The sequence below is a fragment of the Aquarana catesbeiana genome, linkage group LG12 (assembly GCF_042186555.1).
Source record: "Aquarana catesbeiana isolate 2022-GZ linkage group LG12, ASM4218655v1, whole genome shotgun sequence".
Classification (NCBI taxonomy): domain Eukaryota; kingdom Metazoa; phylum Chordata; class Amphibia; order Anura; family Ranidae; genus Aquarana; species Aquarana catesbeiana.
In genome coordinates this window covers 206,431,069-206,452,586 of record NC_133335.1, presented here as the reverse complement: position 1 = coordinate 206,452,586, position 21,518 = coordinate 206,431,069, and the positions used below count along the sequence as shown (strand labels likewise).

At 41.9% G+C, this 21,518-nt stretch overlaps 1 protein-coding gene across 1 annotated transcript in view; it reads left to right on the top strand.

The window, feature by feature from the left end:
- Positions 1-3,713: 3,713 nt before the first annotated feature.
- Positions 3,714-21,518, top strand: part of BPIFB2 (BPI fold containing family B member 2) — a 42,432-nt gene continuing 24,627 nt past the window's right edge. The window contains exons 1-7 of the mRNA XM_073606548.1: positions 3,714-3,870; positions 8,980-9,113; positions 9,815-9,947; positions 12,494-12,598; positions 14,515-14,661; positions 16,997-17,057; positions 21,138-21,198. Coding sequence (XP_073462649.1) covers positions 9,008-9,113; positions 9,815-9,947; positions 12,494-12,598; positions 14,515-14,661; positions 16,997-17,057; positions 21,138-21,198 — 613 coding nt within the window. The 5' untranslated portion in view covers positions 3,714-3,870; positions 8,980-9,007. The remainder of the gene's footprint in view (positions 3,871-8,979; positions 9,114-9,814; positions 9,948-12,493; positions 12,599-14,514; positions 14,662-16,996; positions 17,058-21,137; positions 21,199-21,518) is intronic.

The following is a 21,518-nucleotide window of genomic DNA, read 5'->3' as shown; positions in this document are numbered from 1 at the left end:
TGTTAGGGGCCCCGTCCCCTGAAAGGGGAGGAGGTCCGAACCACGACCTGAGATCCCAATGGGGATCAATACCCATAGAAAAAGGGTGGCCTACGGGGGGTACACGTACCAACATAGGGAGAGGGTGAAAGGGCCTCCGTCCAGCGCATCTAATGTGGTGCGATGGGAGAGGGAGAAAAGTGGGGGGATGAAGAGGGCAAAGGGACATCTAGGCCTGAAGAAAGCATTCTGGTTAGCGTTTGAAGGAAGTCCCAATTGTAATACTCAGAAATACACAGGTCACGATAGCATCTCGCCATCAAGGAAGCATAAGTCTATCAGTTTCTTAAGAGGGCCAGGCCCGCTGAAGAGTCTGAGGGGTGCCGCCTGCGGTTTCGTTTGTGGTTTTGGCTCTTAGCGGGTTGCCATGGCTGTGGGCAATCTGGCAGCAACAAAGTCCAAAGAGCCCCTCCAGTCAGGAAAATCCACCGGATCCGGGTCCAAGGAAGTCAGGAAATGCGGGAGGTCATCTTTAGTACGAAGAGTCACAGATCTGCCCTCCTTGGTAACTTGGAGGCAAAAGGGAAAACCCCATCGGTATGACAGGCTGCGATCTGAATGGCTGCCAGGAGAGGACGAAGTGATCTTGAAATGTCTTGGCTAGGTGTGCACCATCAAAGTCAAGATAGGGTTTGCCTCTCATTTTCTGCATAATGCGGTCCTTGAGCGTATATTTATGCAGTTTGTAGATAATGCCCCTTGGGTTGTTCACATCTTGAGAAGGGGGTTTCAGGGCCCTGTGTGCACGATCAATTTCAATAGTGGCAGTAGCAGGAATCCCCAGAATTTCTTTAAAGACGCCTTTCAGGGTGGGGATAATGTCCCTAGCACCAGTGGCTTCAGGTAGGCCTCGAATCCTGATGTTGGCCCTGCGGCTACGGTTCTCTGCGTCGTCTAACTGGCAAAGCAGGGCCTCAATCTGGTGGCCCTGTATGGCGCATTTATCCTGTAGCATGGAGATGACAGGAAGGGCTTCCTCAAACTTTTGCTCCAAGGATTAAAGCCTACACTCCAGGTGCGTTGTATCAGCTTTGAGCTGTGCAATGTCCTCCTTAAGGGATTTTTCCACCCTGTCAGCAAAGCGCTCAAGATCAGCTTTAGTAGATAAGGACATAATATGGCGTCTAATGTCAGCCAGGGGATCCATGGGTCAGCAGGATCACCCTCCTGGGATGCGGGGGAGCCCCGGGAGGTCAGGGGAGCTGAATCACTTACCGACCGTGGGGACGGTATGGGAGAGTTGTTCCGCTGGTGTGACCTGGTGGCGGTACTCTGCGCGGCCTTGTGTGCTCTCTGGGCCTTTGCGGCCGGCCCCATCTTGGAGGCCTCACGGCCTCTCCCGTTGTGCTTGGGGAAGAAGGAGTCTAGCTGAGCCTGCCACGATCGGTCAGTTTGCGGTGGCTGGGAGGATGTCCGGTTCCTCAGGGACATGACAGGTGGCGGGTGGGGTATGTTTCACTCCCGTAGCGCTGGTGAATTGCGAGACGGAGCTAAGGAGACACACGTCTTCACTCCTCTATTGCCAGGACACACCCCAGGAGGGTATTTTAACTACACTGGACCTTATGAGAGTTAGTGACCACTTTACAGCTGAACAATTAAATCTCTTTGGAGAACTGTTTGCTTTCCAAATTATTTTTCCTTTGTGGATATTTTCTACTTACAATGGCGGGGTGTGGCAAAGGGGTCCAAAGTCACCCTATGCAAGGATGTTTATGAACCAATTTTAAATCTGAGTCTTTTATTCACCGAACATAGTTTACTTTGATGGCGCTATATTGATGATTTCCTTGCATTGAGGTGGGGCAACATTGGATTCCTCTTCCAGTTTAATGAACAATAAATGGTTTTGATGATACATTGTGTGTACTTTTAATGCATATTTCAGAAAGGTTTAATTTTTGGACACTTGTGGACTTGAGAAAGAGCAGGTAAGCCTGAAACTATTGCTCTTATGTGTTTCCTGTGTATCAGTTAGGCTTTTGCAAGATTAACACATTAAGATAATTGATCTGTATATATGACACAATCTCTGATTTATCTGGTGCCATATACTATTGACAACGTTGTCTTTAATGGTTTTTACTGTGGTGTGGTGAATGTTGCCTTTTTGTGGAAATTCTATTAATAAATATTTTCTATTTTTGTGACTATTACACTGCTGTGTGTTTCCCTTGAGAGTTACTCTCTCTTGGTATATTGCTATATCCAAGTCCTCACCTCCTTTTCCGCCTGTTACTGAACTCCGGGATCCCCCACAATAGGGGTGAGTCAGTGAATTTTTACTTCACTTCCAATTTAATCAAGTGTTGATTTTCCCTGTTTTAACCCATTCATGCCATATATAATATTATGCTTTTACACGCACATGAACGTTAATGGCATCCCAGTCTTAATCCGTAGGGCTCAATATTGAGTTGGCCCACACTTTGCAGCTATAACAGCTTAAACTCTTCTGTGAAGGCTGTGCACAAGGTTTAGGAGTGTGTCTATGGGAATGTTTGACCATTCATCGAGAAGCCCATTTGTGAGGTCAGGCACTGATGTGGACAAGAAGGCCTGGCTCACAGTCTCCGCTGTAATTCACCCCGAAGGTTGAGGTCAGGACTCGCCAGTCAAGTTCCTCTGCCCCAAACGCACTCATCCATATATTTATAGACCATGCTGTAGCTCTCAAAAATGCAGCAGACGCTAGGCCAGCTGCTGGTCAGGCATCTGGATGAATTGTGACATTATTATTGGAGTCTCTGCAGAGCCTGGACTGGCTCTGTGATGTCTTTAGCCCACTGTTGGCTGAATCTGGGTCACAGGATTGCAGAACTAAGTGCACTCCTGTGAGCCACATAAGAAGTATAGCCAAAAGAGATTTGGCCATACTTCACCTTTAAAGGAGGTATTAAAGTGGTTGTAAAGGCAGAAGGTTTTTTTTTTTTTATCTTAATGCATTCTATGCAATAAGATAAAAAAAAACCTTCTGTGTGCAGCAGCCCCCCACAGCCCCCCTAATACTTACTTGAGATCCATCTAGATCCAGCGATGTTGCACGAGAGACTTGACTGTTCGGGACTCTCCTCCTCATTGGCTGAGACAGCAGTGCGGCACCATTGGCTCCCGCTGCTGCCAATCAAAGTCAGTGAGCCAATGAGAAAGGGGAGGGATCAGGCAGCGGCTACATGTCTCAATGGACACAGGGAGCTGCGGCTCGGCTCAGGTGCGCCCATAGCAAGCTGCTTGCTGTGGGGGCCCTCAACAGGAGGGAGGGCCCAGGAGAACTGAAAAGGGGCCTGAGAAGAGTAAGATCTGGGCTGCTCTTTGCAAAACCAACTGCACAGAGCAGGTAAGTATAACATGTTTATTATTTTTAATGAAAAAAAAAAAGAGACTTTAGTATCACTTTAAAGACTGCAGTGTCAGTGCCAACAGATGCTGGAGCCAACAATATACCAACAATGCAACAAAGTCAGCAATGTCATGCCAATACTTACAGAGATTTCAACTGGGATTATATTTTTATCCATTCTAGTTTGCAACAGTAATATATACATACATGTATCTCCCTGCCTCGTGAGAAAAAGTTGGTATTGGGTAAATATATTTTAAAAGGCTACACCCATGAGTGTACTTTAGGGTCTGTGTAGCCAATTATTCACAAAATGTTTTAAAGCATCTATTTTTAGAGAGTTACACCCTAGCTGTGCTTTGGTTCTATTTAGCCAGCTATTAACTTAATACATTGTAAACATTCAACCAAATATAAAATGCTATTCAAAGTTTCAATTTCCCTGCAGTCATCAGCCACAGGAGAGAAGTCAAGGCCATACAGAATTACAGGTAGGAGTCATGTAATGTTTTTCTGGGGGCAACAAATAGCTCCTCCTTAGATACAGTGAGGTGAGCGAGTGTAGCCTAGGATGAGAAGTAACTTGCAGGATTAACGGGGAAAATAAATGAAAGCCTGAAAAAAAAAAAAGAAAACTAATGCACCTAAATGAATCATAAGCTGCAATATATTATTTTTTGTTTCTTGTGTTAGATACATTGTAATTATTATTTTTTTTTTTTTGTAAATTCTTTTTATTAAAGGTTTTCCACATGGATAATACATATACGAACTTAGAACATAATAAACATTCAGCACCACAATTCAGCACCAGTGTACAATGCAGCTCCCATATCTAATAGTAACAGACATCAAAAATCTTTCCATACAAAAATCATAGCAAAGGGGAAGACAAATCAAACAAAAAGGGGGGGGGGGAGAGGAAAGAGGGGAAGAGGGAGGACAAATACAATGTACAGTTGTTATACAAAGTATAATATCCCCAAATAGCCGTAGTAAAGGAGAGTCTAAAATTCCCATCTAGGCTTACCCAAACCTCACCACCCGCCACATAATTCAACTAGTCACCAGAGGGCATTCAATAAGATGCAGTAGAATTATCCTCAAGGTACATTGTAATTAAAACAAGATGTGGCACTAAAATTCCTCTTGATTGGGTAGTTACACTGACCTTTCCTTCTGTATGTTCTTAGACAGCAAACTGCAATGCATACAAACTTGAATGGCTTAGGCTAGGTTCACACTGCTGCGAATTCTATTGCGAATTTGAGCCATTGCGATCGCTCAAATTCGCAAGTCATTTAAATTACATAGATTAACATTAGTGCTGTTCACATCGACGTGTTGCGAATATAACCTGCGTGAAAAAAAGGTCCTGTGCGAGTTTACTGCGTTGCGTTGCGAATTTAGTCTCCATAGACATCAATGTAAATCGTTCTTGAATCGCATTGATTGGTTCACATATGTGCGAATTCCACCACACTACTCTCCACAAAAACCAGGAAGTACACAGGAAGTTAAGACCCTTTTTTTTTTTACATTATGATTCCATTGGCTAGACTATCAATCGCAGCTATATCCAACTCCTGAAATTCGCGGTAAAATCGCGGTAAAATCGCGGTAAAATCGCGGTAAATTCGCGGTAAAATCGCGGTAAAATCGCGGTAAATTCGCACTGCAGCAGTGTGAACCTAGCCTCAGTGCCAATCTTTACCCATGCAGGTCTGTTGCTGTACAGGAGATTACAGCAGGCTGATATAAAGACAGCTTTACATCATTATGCTAGTAGTACTGTATGTATGAGTAATATTGGGAATGGAAATTAAGGGGTTCCTATAATTATAGCTTTGAATCTGTGAAATTAATTAAAATGTATTTTATATATTACAATATTTACTTTCTGTTTAGGGGTTCTTTAGCTTTAGAAAGCAACCTAAGGGTTGTATAGTCAGGCCTGTCTTTAGGTAGGGAAAAGGGGCAGATGTCTTGGGCCCCATCATTGTTGTGGGGCCCGAAGCAGCTGCCTTATACTTACCAACTCTCCTAGTTTAAATTCCCTTGTCCCTTTAGTCCCATGCTGTGTCACGATATCTCAGTGTGAAGTTCTGTTACTAATACTGCCCAGCTCTGTCCTATTGCCGTGTTCAGATGACTCACCTGCAGACCCTGTGTTTACACGTAAATAACATGCATTGATATGTAATTAGCAGTTGCATTAATATGTAAATAGCCTCGGACCAGTGGCATTGAGATGTAAATAGAGGCAGCATTCATATGTATATCATGCCCCCCCCCCCAAGGTCATATCCACCATGGCTTCTGCTGAATGCTGCCCACAGGGGAGGTAAAGGTCATACTTAAAAGTCCTGCCTACAACGGTGGCCTTTAAGTCAGCCTGTTCTGCAAAGGTAAGCAAATTGGAGGGGGAACTCTTTTTCAAAATAACATGGCGCCACAGCACCGTGAATTGTGGTGCCTATGAATACGCACATCTTAGCAGATGTGTGAGGGTGTCATTAACAATTAATGGCACTGCTGTGCATCTTCTAAAGGGCAGCACGTTTCTGTGGTGTCAGGAAAGCAATTTTGCATGGGTTCCCAGCACACACAAATGTGAACGCAGTCTAAATGTCTCAGTTACATTGGTGGTCAGTGTAAATCTTCTCATTACATTGGGGCTTGGTGTACAATCCTTTCATTCTTACTAGTGGCCAGTGTGCAGGTCCTCCTTACATTGGTGGTCAGTGTAAATCCCTCCTTACAATGGTGGTTACTGTGAATGTTCCTAATACATTAGTGGTCAGTGTAAATCCCCATTATATTGATGGCCAGTGTAGAAACTCCTCTTTATATTGGTAATCAGTAAAAACAAAAAAAAACAAACTTACATTTGTGGTCAGTTTTCGAATCCTCTCTTACATTGGTGGTCCATGTAGGATCCCCCCTTAAATTGGTGGTGAGTGTAAATCCCCCCTTACATTGGTGGCCAGTGTAGAAATCCCCCTTTATTGGTTTTTGATGTAAAATCTCCCATTACATTGGTTGTCAGTGTAAATTCTTCATTACATTGGTGATCAGTGTACATTTTCCTTTACATTGGTGGTAAGTGCAGAATTGCCCTTACACTGGTGTTCAGTGTAAACCCCCCCTTTACATTGGTGGTCGGTGTTGAAGTTTTACCTTACATTGGTGGTCAGTACAAATCTCCTCGACAATGGTTGTCAGTGTAAATTCCACCTTACATGGGGGTCATTGTATATTCCCTCTTACACTGGTGTAAATGCTCCTATTACATTGGTGTCAGTGTAGAAATCCCTCTTTATATTGGTGGGTGGCATAAAATTCCCTGTTACATGGAGGTCAGTGCAAATCCCCCCTCACATTGGTGGTCAGTGCATACCCCCCTCACATTGGTGGTCGTTTGTAAATTCCCCATTACATTGGTGGTCAGTGTAGAATCCAGCACTATATACTTGCCAAAGATTTCCAGCTTTGCTCTACATAATTCAAAATTTGCCACAGTGCATTGCCTCCTAACTAATCCCCCCCCCACCACTGCCACTGATTCCATCAACCCCCCAGCATTGCCACTGAACACCCCCCCCCCCTTCCCCATGCATTGCCACTGATCCCAGGAGTTTTCTGTCTATTGATGGGTCCCCTCACTTCCCCAGTCCATGGTGCACAGGCAGTGAGGAGATTATGTGCTGTAACCTTTCGCAACCAATCAGTGGGCAGGATTGATGTGCACTAACCTCTTGCAACCAATTATTGAGTGCTAAGGATATGCAGTAACCTCTAGAAACCAATCAGTGAGCAGTAATGATGTACACTAACCTCTTGCAACCAATTATTGAGCGCTAAGGATATGCCGTAACCTCTAGCAACCAATTAGTGAGTGGTAAGGATGTCCAGTAACCTCTAACAACCAATCAGTGAGCAGTATTGATGTACATTAATCTCTAGCAACCAATCAACAAGCAGAAGTCATGTGCTGTAACCTCTAGCAAATAATCAGTGAGCAATAATGTGTGCTGTAACCTCTAGCAGCCAGTCAGTGAGTGGTAATGATACCCTGTAACCTCTGGCAACCAATCGCAATCGCTGCCTGATCTAATTCAATAAACTGCTATTTTTTGTATGTCTCAGAGCAGGTGGAGAACGAAATTGTATGGGGGGCAAGAAAATGTTTGCCCAGGGTCCAATCAATATTAAAGATGGCCCTGTGTACAGTATAAAACTAAGTCCGGCCCTTTTTTACCCCTCCTGGTATAAGTTGCTTGGTTTGCGAACATTACAGTAATTCAGGTGCCTAATGTTAAAAAGTAGTAATGGCCATTTTCTAGGCTAATAGGCAAGGATTTGTCAAACAAATGGCATGTACCAAAGCAAAAAAAAAAAAATTGTCAGCAAGCAGCAATTTTATTAACGCTTAAAGGTAAACATAAAAATTTTATATTTCCCTCAAACAACATGTCTGAGGGTTGCCCTTAACTTGCCTGTGAAGTGACCTATCTGTACACTATATATAACTCATTACAGAAAAACGGACATTTACAAAGAAAAAATTCAGTTTAAATTGTTGGTAAATGACAGCTCCTGCTTACTTCTGTTTATACCAGACTCTTATTCTAGGTGAGGGTCTGGAATAAATGTTAAGGGAGACCTAATCTATAGCAGATCCTCATTTGAGCATGCAGACTGGCAGGGGGACAAGCATATAGCTCATGAATATTGCCAGGCCACATGCCCTTGACACGAGGAGGGTACTTTACCGACCCCCCCCCCCCCCCCCCCGAAAAGCACCTTGTTTTCATGTTGATCTCCTTCCTCCAACCCTGTTCCAGTAGTTGTGGGGGTCTATGAGCGCAGGGTGGGAGGCTTATTGGAATGTGGAAGCCCCCCTTTAAAAATAAGGGGGACCCAGATATGTAGATTTATTTGAATGAGTGGGGTTTACTCATTCACATGGGGGGGAAGCATCCAGATTTAGAGCCCTTCTTTTTTGAAAAAGGGCTTCCAGATTTAGATAAGCCCCTCCACCCGCAGACTCATCCAGTGGGCCAGGGTTGCAGAGAAGAGGTCTTTTTCTTGTTTTTTGCATGGGGTTCCCCCTTAAAATCAATTATAGACCTTAAGGTACTGATGTGGATTTTGGAGGAAACAGCAGATCATCACATTCACATTTAGCACCAGTAGTAATACCTGCTGCAGCCAGATGTTCAGCCCAGTTGAACACTTATTTCGTTTGCACATTCACCACCAGCAAAATTCGGGCCAAACATGGGTTTGGGCCAAACCAGCAGCTCATCCATAGTCCCCTGCCCAAGTATTGGTCACTAGGCCTCTGTCGAAGGAAGACTTTCAGGCAGGACTGACCAATTGGCAGCTCTGCCTAAGCATTGATTCTCCCAATGCCATGGCGAGGGGAGTATCAGTGTTTAGGCAGAGCTACAGATTCATCAGAGGAAGCTAGGAATATTTTATTCTTTAGAAAATGTAAGTGAGGCTTATTGCAATGAATCTCCTTAATTGCATGTAATTATGACTAATGTGTTATATAAACTTAATTAAATCAAAATGTTGCATTTCCTTGAAAGCCAAAGAGCCGTCCCCACTCTAGGCATCATGAAGCTGCTATTTATTGCTGCGCTGATGATTGTGTGGGTCTCTCCACTGAGAAGCACACCTTGCAAAACAGTCCTGCGTGTAAAACAAGAAGCTATGGAATATGGTGAGTGAGGTTTATCTATTGCACTCTCTAGTTTGGTGAAAGGACACTTTGTATAAGGATGTGGCTATATCAGTATGACATCTAAATGCAATCCTGTCTAGGCAGACTCTGGCTATTTCTTGCAGTATTTTCATAGGCTTTGGCAGTCTTCTGTACCATCACTGATTATATTATATAACATGCAGCCTTTTGTGACATCAGGCAGGGGAAACATATGAAACCTCCTATATCTAGTAAGTTGAATGCCACTGCTCTGTCCTCTTCGTTTATTGCCAACCACACCAGGTTCTCTTACCCTTCCTTTGTTGCTCCATTTGGTCTGCAGGAGCTAGGATCAAAAGTGTCAGTCTCGGGACCTGAGACTGACACTCTCTCTTTAAGCCCATGTGACAGCGATGGCTGCCTGAGTGATCAATTGCCAAGTACCAATACTCTCACATAGAAGGAAGGAAAGTGAATTAAATGTTGCCCCATAAAAATTTGGTATTTTTAGGTATTCAAGTATTCAGCTAAGGATTTCTGACTTTACTCAAACTCTCTTGATCCACATACTTGCTCTAGGTCAATGACTCAGAAAGTATTGAAGTCAGAGGTTCACCAGCCAGGAAACTGTTTTCAGAAGAGGATTAGCAATGACAGCCCCCCATTTCTCTTGGTAAAGGTTTACCTTGATTTGTTCTATGAACTTTTTCTTTATGCAGCTTGCCAGACCCAAAAAAGACCTCTCCAAAAGGCTTTTGGAATCATTCCCATTCCTTCCGTTATTAACGGAGGAGACAGAGGTATCCTTGGTCTAGGATTGGGACTTGTGGACAATGTTGTCAAGCTTGCTGGGTATGTACATTATTTTTGTAAGGCAATATTGTCCATTTATGAATGTATTCACTTGGGACTAAAGCTTATCCCCATTTTGTGTTAGAATTATTTTTGCATACCACACATTGTTAAATAAGTAGGACAAAAAGTGGGCAATAGTTAAATTTAAAAATTAAAAAAATTAATGTTATAATTTTATGGTTGTGTAAAACTCTGAAAACTTTCTGAGCACCATTCCCTTGCAGAATATAATATCAAAAAAGGGACTTTGTTCAAAAAAAAACGTTGAATGCTTTCCACTACATTTGATTATTTGATAAATGACTGAAAAAATTGTTCTGATTTTGAGCCACAAAGTAGACCTCTTTTTTACCTAAAATATTCTAAAGATTTGGAATCCCTACATGGGGTAGCACAGGGGTAGCTATTACAAATCTTAAATTGTATCATTATTTAATTTTGGCTAGAGTAGAGAAAGATTTGTATTACTGTCTGTGTGCCTGAGAAAATTTGGCTAATTTATTAAAGGCAAATAGGATGTTCACTTTGCAAAGCAGGTTGCACTTTGCAAGGGAATTTTCCCCAGAGCATAGTGAATGTGGTAAGTTCTGCTGCCTTTATTATCCAATCATGTGCAAGAAAAAGTTTCTATACATGTTTGGGTATTCTTTGCAAAGTGAAACTTCACCACATTCCTTAATCTCCAAGGCAAATTTCCTTAAATACAAAAATAACTAAAAAAACAAGGGGGTTAGCTATTACCTTTTTTATATAAAGCAAAAAAATTGGTTAGATCTACTGATGTCTAGAGAATGCAGGATATACTGCATTCACCTATATGATAATGGAAGGCTTTAATACCCCTACAGCTTACAGTGAGGAAAGAACCTCCTTCCTCCTTCCAATGCCAGGGCATTGAAAATGGGTCGTGGATGGGTATTCCAGCATGACAATGACCCAAAACACACAGCCAAGGCAACAAAGGTGTGGTTTAAGAAGAAGCAAATTAAGGTCCTGGAGTGGCCTAGCCAGTCTTCAGACCTTAATGCCATAGAAAATATGTGGAGGGAGCTGAAGGTTCGAGTTACCAAACGTCAGCCTCGAAACCTTAATGACTTGGAGTGGATCTGCAAAGAGGAGTGGGACAAAATCCCTCCTGAGATGTGTGCAAACCTGGTGGCCAACTACAAGAAACGTCTATTTGCCAACAAGGGTTTTGCCACCAAGTACTAAGTCATGTTTTGCGAAGGGGTCAAATATACTTATTTAACTTTTTTAAATGCAAATCAATTTATACATTTTTTGAAATGCATTTTCCTGGATATTTTTGTAGTTATTCTGTCTCTCACTGTTAACATAAACCTACCATTAAAATTATAGACTGATCATTTATTTGTCAGTGGGCAAACGTACAAAATCAGCAGGGGGTCAAACACTTTTTCCCCTAACTGTAGGTCAGAATAGCAGTATATTGCAGAGTGTAGTGGATGCATACCTGCTCTCTGTTCTCATGGTCTATGTAATGTAGGTTGCACTTGCCATCCGAGGGAATGCAAAAGTCATGCATGCTCTAAACCACAAGCAATCATTGGACAGGCACATCATTCTCAGACAAGCTCAGAGATGTGGGGGTTGATTTACTAAAGGTAAATAGAAAGTTCACTTTGGAAGAGAATGTTCCTCAGAGCTTGGTAATTGCGGTGAAATTTCATTTTGCAAATTGTGGAGAAATCTCACCCCTGCAAAGTTAACAGTCTATTTGCCTTTAGTAAATCAACCTGATGATCTCTATTCTTTTCCAATAGCTTTTATCACTAAAGCGTGTCAAGAAAAAATATTGTATTTTGCTAAAGCGTATTTTTCTTTGCCCCTCCTTGTAACTCTGTGTATAAATATGTGAGTCCCAGATTAATTTTTCAGAAATGTATGCAATTTGACAAGGGGGTTTTGAGCTATCCTAAAAGCTTGCATCTTTAGTAACTGCAGTTAGCCAATAAAGGGTATCAGTTAAACTCCAATGTTTCTGCATTATTCAATGACTAAGGGCTCTTTCACATGGGGCGGATCAGTGATGATCCGCCCGTGAACATCCACTTGCTCGGCGGGGATCGCTCCACCGATCCCCGCTGAGCAGGAAGATGACAGGTCCGTCGCTGCACACTGTGCAGCGATGGACCTGTCGGAGCGCCGCTCTCCCCTATGGGGGATCGGGTGATGACGGACCGTAGAGTCTGTCGTCACCCGATCCGATCCGAAAACGGATGGAAAAGTAGGGTTTTCCTCCGTTACACTTTTTCGGATCGGAGCGGGTCGGATGTCAGCGGACATGTCACTGCTGACATCCGACGCTCCATAGACCTCCATGGAGTGTCCGTTCAGGTCTGCCTAAAAATCTGACAGGCGGACCTGAACGGACAGTCCGTGTGAAAGAGGCCTAACATGGTACAAAATTATACTACTGCTAAGATGGAAGAATTTTTATTCATGTTATATGGCCAAGTTGATATTACTAAAACTAAAAATGATATACAATCTAATATAAATTATTTGTTTCACAAATACAGGGTAGAAATCCTGGATGTCAAACTGCCAGAGCTCAATGTGAAAATGATGCCCAATGTTGGTGTTCAAGTTTCTATAGATACCAGTTTTCAGATCAGTGGGAGAGTGTAAGTTATTGTTACTAATTATTAGTTATTAATTATTATTAATAATGTAAAAAATATTTTTTATAACATATTATTATATTTTTATACCTTACAGATAAACATTAAGTTAGGATGAAAATACATTTCTTTATTTTGTATGTATTGAATATTGCAATTAAATATAGTTTCCTTTCTCTAAACAACATTAAAGTATATCTATAGTCAAATGTATTTTTTGAGTTTTGGATAAAGTAGGAAATAGTCAATTTTTTTTCTTGTTAGTTCTTTCTGCCCATCATGAGAATTTACTTAAAGCTCCGAACACACGGGCAGAATGTCGTGAGACATTTGCCGGTTCAAAAAAAAAAAAACAGCCGACAATCTGCCCATGTGTATGTCAGTCTGTCCGACAGAAGCCAGCAGTTCGGCCGGCTTCTGTCGGACGTGCATGCTGGAAAGCCAGCAGCTGACCGACTCCCAATCAATGCTCTCAGACTCAGACAATGGCAGAAAGTGCTGATCGGAGTGTTCTGGCAGGCGTGGCGTCCCCCTGTCAGAACACAACAGCTCAGTGGGGGAGATCGCTGAACTAACCTTGCATGGTTGGTACAGTGTCTCTGAATGAAGCTATTAGTATGTACCCGGCTTAAAGCTGACCATACAGTATTTAATCTGATGGAAATCAGTTCATTTAACAAAAGTAAACTTTTGCTGCAAAACAGCATAAGCCTTAATTAGATGGGTTCTTCAAAGGACTCCTGATGAGGCCCTGTTATAAATGGTCATGTTGTAAATAGTCTTTCTTTTTTTAACACTCAATATCTACACATTTTGTGGTGATGGGATTAAGGTGCCTGCGCTACTTGTGTGGATAAAATGCTGTGGTGTCTTCTTGACACTCATTGGAATTAAAGAAGTTGCTTGGAGAAGCTACAAAACCTCTTTAACATTACCAAACAAGTCTATTTGAATATTACTAACTACTACTAGCTGGTCTGGTGTGCAGCTTAGTGCACCACTGTCAGAGCGGATTATTCACCTATAGTGGAACTTCCAGAGCAAACGTTCATACATATTCCAGATTTTCCAGAGTAATGAAATTACCTTTAATATAAGTGGTTTCATTAACTACTGTGTATGTGTGTAACTGTGTAACTACTTGCCCCCCGTAGGATGTCCATGGGCATAAGGGATGATGCCTGTAGCTACAGGCATCATCCCAGTATTAAATCCTTCAATATTTCCTATAATAACCCTTAAGATTGGAAGTCTATTCACTTTTCAAGCATTTTCTGTCAGTTCCTGTTGTGTCAGGACAGGAAGTGAATAGAATACTAACCCAAAGCGGAAAAAATAACACGATAGGGAATTTAAACCTTCACTAATGTATCTAAAACATGCACTTTAAGGACTCATTCAAAGACAACACAATACAAGTCAAGACATGAATATATACATTTTTGCATCCTGTTCTCAATTGTGTTGAGCTTTGGAGTTTTAGGATATGGTTATAGCTAGGTATCTGGGATTGATCTTTGAACTTGGGAATAGAATAGTTCAGATTATTCTTATGATTTATCAACTGCGGTTATAATTTTCTTTAATATTTATGAAATTTGCCCGTGTCATGGAAAATGTTGTTTCTTGGTAATGGTCACTTGTTCACCTATGAATTGTGATACGGTCACATTGGCCTGGGCTGCTCCAGCAAACAGCATGTTTTTTAAGCTTGTGATTCCTGTTTTTCATGGATTTAAAGAGACTGTACATTTGTAAAGACACACGTATTTCACATTTCATGTTGAATTTAATACAGATCTGTAGAAAGAAAATTAATTCTCAAATGGGGGACATGTTTTTTGTAAAAACACACATTTGTGTATAGATATTTTCGAAATATCTTGTTCCTACTATTAACTGAGTATCTCTTTTTCTAGAGTCCTTGTTGGAAAAATTGATATCAAAGCAGAAGCTGGTGTTCTTGCAGATCTGAGAGTCACCAGGACAGAAAGAGGTATCCCTATACTCAGTGTTTCAGCTTGCAAGTCTGTGCTGGGAGGAATAAGAGTCACAGGACCCCTTGGGTATGAATGTTATTATAGGATTTTACACTTACATTTAGTCATTGTCTATATATAACAAATTCTGTTTCAGTCACAATTTTACATTAAAATAGATGTAAGAAGTGCAAATATAGTAAACTATTTACATACTAAGAGGGATATGTGGAAAGCCTATGACTTCTGAGCTGTTCAGCCAACAGAGCTGATGCCAAGAGGTCTTAGAAGATCTGAGCCTAAACCGCAGCTAGGAGACCCTATGAAATAGCCACAAGGCACATAGATTTGAAAGTGTGCATACATACCTTTCAACTTCAGAGTGTTTGCAAAAAAAAAAAAAAAAAAAGCACAAAGGGCGTTACAGTTTATGCATAGAGTCCTTTGCGCTGGATTCTGCTTTAGTTTAACTCTTCCTCCTCCGATCCCCCCTAGCCCTGCTGTCAGACTCTTTCACTGTAGGTTAATTGAACTGAAGGACCTCACATATACACCCGTCAAAAGTGCTGACTATGCCCGCCCTTTCTGTCCATCTCCTCCAATCATAGAAACTGTACTATAGCTTCTATGAATGAAAAATGATCTTTGAATGGAGGAGGCAGACTTTTTATTCATCCACCCATCCTCTATTCATAGATCACATTTCATTCATAGACTCTATAGTACATCTTCTATAAATGGAAGTAGGTGGATAGAAAGGCAGGTATAGTCGGCACTCATCAAGAGCCCAACTAGCTATACCATCTGTAAATTACTGGAACGGACATACATTTAAGCTTTTCTAGTTGTAAATAAGCCTGTGTCAGCTAAATTGGCAGCACAGACAGACCAGAGAACACTTTCCAGCTCAGCTCAGCTTATTTTCAATCCCAAACAAAGTCAAAGAAATAGATATGCAGTCAGACCGACTTTGTACCAATAACCTCAATTTTTACCATCTTTCCTCCATTTTCTTCTTACAACAATTGTGATGTGTGTCTAAAAAAAAGACTTTAAAGTGATTGTAAAGTCTTGTTTTTTTTTTTCTATTAAAATAACAAACATCTTATACTTACCCTGTTTCCCCAAAAATAAGACCTAGCGTGATTGTCGGTGATGGCTGCAATATAAGCCCTACCCCCCAAATAAGCCCTAGTTAAAGTCCTTGTAGGTCTTATTTTCAGGGTAGGGCTTATTTTCAGGGAAACAGGGTAGGGCTTATTTGGGGGGTAGGGCTTACATTGCAGCCATCACCGACAGTCATGCTAGGTCTTATTTTCGGGGAAACAGGGTACCTGTTCTCTGCAGTGGTTTTGCACAGGGCAGCCTGGATCCTCCTCTTCTTAGGTCCCTGGCTGGAGCTCCTGGCTCCTCCCTCCTGTTTTGTGCCCCCACAGCAAGCAGCTTGCTATGGGTGCGCCCAAGCCAAGCTACAGCTCTGTGTATCCATTCAGACACAGCGCTGACATTCAGCTCTGTCCCCTCTCTCTCCTGATTGGCTAACTGAGTTTGATTGACAGCAACTGGGACCAATAGCGCCGCTGCTGTGTTTCAACCAATCGGGGGGGGGGGGGTTGTCCCAGACGGCCGAGGCACTCGTTGACATCACTGGATAGAGAGGGAACTCAGGTAATTATTGGGGGGGGGGGGGGGGGCAGAGGGGGCTGCTGCACACAGAAGGCTTTTTATCTTAATACATAGAATGCATTAAGATAAAAAAATAAAATGTCTGCCTTTACAACCACTTTAATAGGCACCATAAAAGACCTCCTTCTCTCAGTAATTCACACAGATCAGCTCAGACATACACCTTCTCTTTTTCTGCAATACAAGTCCCCGAGAGGGCCCTTGTGCTAAGGGGTGTGGCTATTACTCAGCTCTGCAAGCACACAGCACAGCAAGGAAGCAGCATAATCACTAAGGGAAAATGGCATTTTTTAGGTATTTCCATTAAAAATCCGTCACAAATTGTAACAAAAGTCAGTGCAGGACTATAGATATATAAAAAGTTTGACTGGGAACCTGCTTTTTAGCAATGAGATGGAAAGTACAAATACTTAGGGGGAGATATACAAAAACTGGTGCACACAGAATCTAGTGCAGCTGTGCATAGTAACCAATCAGCTTCTAACTTCAGCTTGTTCAATTAGGCTTTGACAATAAAACCTAGAAGCTGATTGGTTACTATGCACAGCTGCACCAGATTCTGTGTGCACCAGTTTCAGTAAATCTCCTCCTTAATCTTTTCATTTGTCTTATTTTTTATCACTAGTATTAAAAGCAGAATATTTTGAACATGATGGACTTTGGTCTACTTCAACATTACTTGCTACTTATTATGTTACTTAAAATGTTTAACTGACGTATTTTTACTTTTCTTCAGTTTACTTTCTGCAGTAACGAATATAATAAAAGGTCATATTGAAGCTGTCCTTAGTGAAATGGTAAGTGCATGCTAAGATGTGTTGATTTGTTTTGTTAAATAGTGTTGTAAAAAGGCAATAAACAACAGAAGTTCAAATTAAAAAAATGATGCTTTCATGTGTTGGTGTGTAGCCAAAATAGCAACTTAAAGCGGAGTTCCGCCTGGGAAAAAAAAATAAATAAAAGTCAGCAGCTACAAATACTGTAGCTACTAACTTTTATTACAAGTACACTTACCTGTCCTGGGGGGCCCGCGATGTCGGCACCCGAAGCCGACCCGTGCCTTGGCTCCAGGTGCAGGCGCCGGTATCCTTACTAAGGGAAACAGGAAGTGAAGCCTTGCGGCTTCACAGCCTGTTTCCTACTGCGCATCCGCGAGTTGCGCTGCGCTTTCTGAATGGTACCTGCTGTCTTCTGGGACCTGTGTGTCTCCCAGAAGGCAGCCGGGAAAGGGGGGAGGTCATTCCTGTAGTTTGCTGCACAGATTGCGGTGATCTTTGCCCTGAAGTGGGAGTAAATACCTGGATTTGACAGGTATCCGCTCCCCCCTGAAAGGTGCCAAATGTGGCACCGGAGGGCCAGAGGAATCCGATCAGCAAAAGTTCAATTTCTGGGTGGAACTCCGCTTTAAGGGCGCTTCACACTAATGTGATGCATCAGAAAGCGCATCCAAACTGCGGTACATAATAGAAGTTTATGGCAAAGTGCAGCTAACTCGCATGAAAACTGTGAGTACACCATGTTGCCCCTGTGCTGCAGGAAAACAACACAGCATCAGTGTAAAAGCACCTTAAATTTTTTTTTGGCTACACTTCCCTTTTTGATTACACAAATACATTTACAAATGTACTCCTGTACCCTAAGGTCAGTCGATAATGGGCTATTGCTCAACAGTGGCTGATGGGGCAGAGCCTAAAAATACTCTGACAATACTGTCGAGATCCACCTCCACTGTCTGTTTGACAGCTAGCTCTGCCTCCCAGCATGCAGCTGAGAGCCAGAGACAGCAGCACCCACCTCCTCCCTTCTTTATTGCTACAGTCAGCAAATCAAAGAGGGAAGTAGGAAATCCCAAGAGGTGCCACTAGAAACAGAGGCCAAGAGCTGTCATATGATCATCATGTTTCAGTCTTATGATCGTCTTATGACGATCGGACTTTCCGACGGAAAATTTGCGATCGGAGCTTGTTGTCGGAAATTCCAACCGTGTGTGGGCTCCATCTGACTTTTTCCATCGGAATTTCCGACAAACAAAGTTTGAGAGCTGGCTCTAAAATATTCCGACAACAAAATCCATTTGCGCAAATTCTGATCGTGTGTACACAATTCCGACGCACAAACTTCCACGCATGCTCAGAATCAAGCAGAAGAGCCGCACTGGCTATAGAACTTAGTTTTTCTCGGCTCGTCGTACGTGTTGTACGTCAACGCATTCTTAACATTCAGAATTTCCGACCAACTTTGTGTGACCGTGTGTATGCAAGACAAGTTTGAGCCAACATCTGTCGGAAAAAATCTGATGGATTTTTGTTGTCGGAATGTGCGATCATGTGTACAGGGCATAAGAGTGGGACAGCTGCAACAACTGGAACGCTACAGTAGAGAGGTGAGTATGTATGGTAATTTATTTATGAACCCTCATTTAAAGGGTTAGCCCACCCAAAACTGCTCAGGGAGTAAATTGGTGAGAAATCCTGGTCTGCACACCTGCTATGGTCATTTTAAAGAGGAAGTAAACCCTGATGGGTTTTACTTCCTCTCTATTCCCCTGCAAAGTAAAAGCATAATGGGGCTAGTATGCATCGCATACTAGCCCATTATGTGCCACTTACCTGAAAACAAAGCCCGCGATGTCCCCGCTGGTGGAAGCATTCATCTTCACCCCTCTTCCTTCCGGGGCCGCGGACTCCAGCTCTGTGACTGGACAGAATTGCGTGATGTCACTCCCGCACATCTGTGCGTGAGCCAACTGTCACGGCACAGATCCTATAGAAACGACACAATCGTGCCCTTTCTATAGTGTCGGTGCAAGCATATATGGTACATATCTCCTAGACCGTGCAGGTTTTGGAGATATTTCCAGTACCTACAGGTAAGTCTTAATATAGGCTTACCTGTAGGTAAAAGTGGACTGTAAGGGTTTACAACCACTTTTAAGGGGTCTTTACTCTCAATAATAGATTTTGATGTTTATATTATATAATAGAGAATGCAACAGGATGAAGTGGAACATAAATTTGGGTGAGAACTCCCAAAAGGGGGACAGGTACAGAGTCAAACATTTGTAGTGGGTGGAAAATTTCACTCTAGAACTCTAAACATATTCTAAGAAAGCTAGAAGCAGGACTCTACCTTTACTTAAAATATTTTTGTGTAAACTGAACCTTTAATTATTAATAAAATACATTATATACTGTATCTAACACCAACAGTTTTCACAGCATATTACAATATATATTACAATATAAATTGAGACATTTCATTTACAATACAATTCAAGACAAGAGATTTAGGAGGGCCCTGCTCATGAAAGTTTACAACCTATAGAGGAGGGGCAAGTGATACAAAAAGTCATACCTGTGTGGAGATGAGTGATGAAGAAAGTAAAAATGTAGTTGTTATGTAGGGGCAGGAGAAGCTGGACGTGGCAGAAGATAACTGGAGAGATTGGGGCAGAGAGTTCCAGAGAAGGGGGAAGGCTCTGGAGAAGTCCTGGAGAGGAGCACATGGAAGGGTGTAAAGAGGGAGTTACTATATCAATGCATTGGACTATAACATTTTTTGTTAGGTTTCGACATTAGATTGTGCAAGTTAATTTCAAAAACCTTTACCTAATTGTTATCATCAGGACATATCTAGAAAGAGGGGCAATTTCTGCAGTAAAGTCATTTCTTTACTCCTCATATTACTTCTCAGGACTTTGAATGCAGTCCATCAAATCAAATCATATTCAGATCAGGATGGGCATATGGTTCTTTCATCTCTAATATCACAGATAGCCTGCAAGAAAGAGAAAACTTGACCATATCTAAATGTACATACACTTTTCAAATAGTTTCTACTCAGCATAACTGCACAGCATTACATACACTATGACAAGGCTATCAACCCATGCTGTCTCTAAAGGATGCATTGTAGACGACACCCAGAAGGTTCATGGTTAAAGATGCCATGCACATCTAATACTATACAACCTGATGATTGATAATCATGTGTCCTCTGTTGCTCAGTCTTTATCTTGTTGTAAAAACACATGGAAGCTTTGCCTCTTACAGCCACCCTTCTACGGTAAAATATGGAATTTTTTTTCACTTTTCTATTTTCCAATTGTTCAGTTTTTGTTGGGAAAGTCCCACATTTTGTGCTTAGCAAAATAAAAGTAGCGTGTTGCATGGGGCAAATTATGGTAAAGGTGAGGCATGTGGTTTACAAGCCCCAATTTATGACCTCAGAATGTTGGAAGATATTTCTTCCAGTAGTGGTAGAGCATGGGTGCTCAACCTGTGGCCCTCCAGCTGTTGCAGAACTACAAGTCCCATGAGGCATTGCAAAGCTGATAGTTAAAAGCATGACTCCCAAAGGCAGAGGCATGATGATGGGAATTGTAGTTTAGCAACATCTGAAGGGCCACAGGTTGAACACCCATGTGGTAGAGTAATGAGCTCTAAAAAAAATCTGAGTACAAACATGGCAAATGCCTGAGAGTACTCCAACATACAGAGCTAAACATACACCACCAGCACACAGCAACCAACAAGACGTGAAAACTATGCAGGATTTTTTTATTTTATTTTGTTTTTTTAGGGCAGACGATATATGGGCTGAATTATGCGTTATTGTCTGATGGGAACTATATTAATTTAGGAACAGGTCTGAGTTTCACTTTATATTTATAATTAGAATGAAACATTCCTTCAGGTACCCCAGAATCAGATTAGTTGAAATATGAGTTATTATCTGTTGAGAACAATACATTATTAGAATTCCCATTAGACAACAGAACACATCTAGGTTTCACTTCATTTTAACAGATACAATTAATCTTTCCTTTTACTACTCCAGAATCAAATCTAATAAAGATTTCTGTTTTTTCCTCACAGCTTTGTGTATCGGTATCCAACGTTTTCCTGGGATTTAATGCAAATCTGGGCATGTTGGTTGGTAAGCAATAGCCACTAGCTAACACAAGAGCAATACTAACTGAAAAATGGTCCATGACCACTTTATTGTATGGGCACACAAGCATTATTGATTCCACCCTCATGGCATGCTTCGAATGTAACTGTTTTGGAAAATCAATGGAGTTAGTTCTGCTCAAAAGCGAAATTTTACCCATAACAACTTGATAAAAAATAAGGTTCTTTAGCAAGGAACATATACAGGGCCGCCATCGGAGGGACAGTCGATACAATTATAAGGGGCCCAGGGTCCTAAGGGGCCTGACCGGGCCAGGAGAAGGCAGGAGCGGGTGAAGGGAGGTG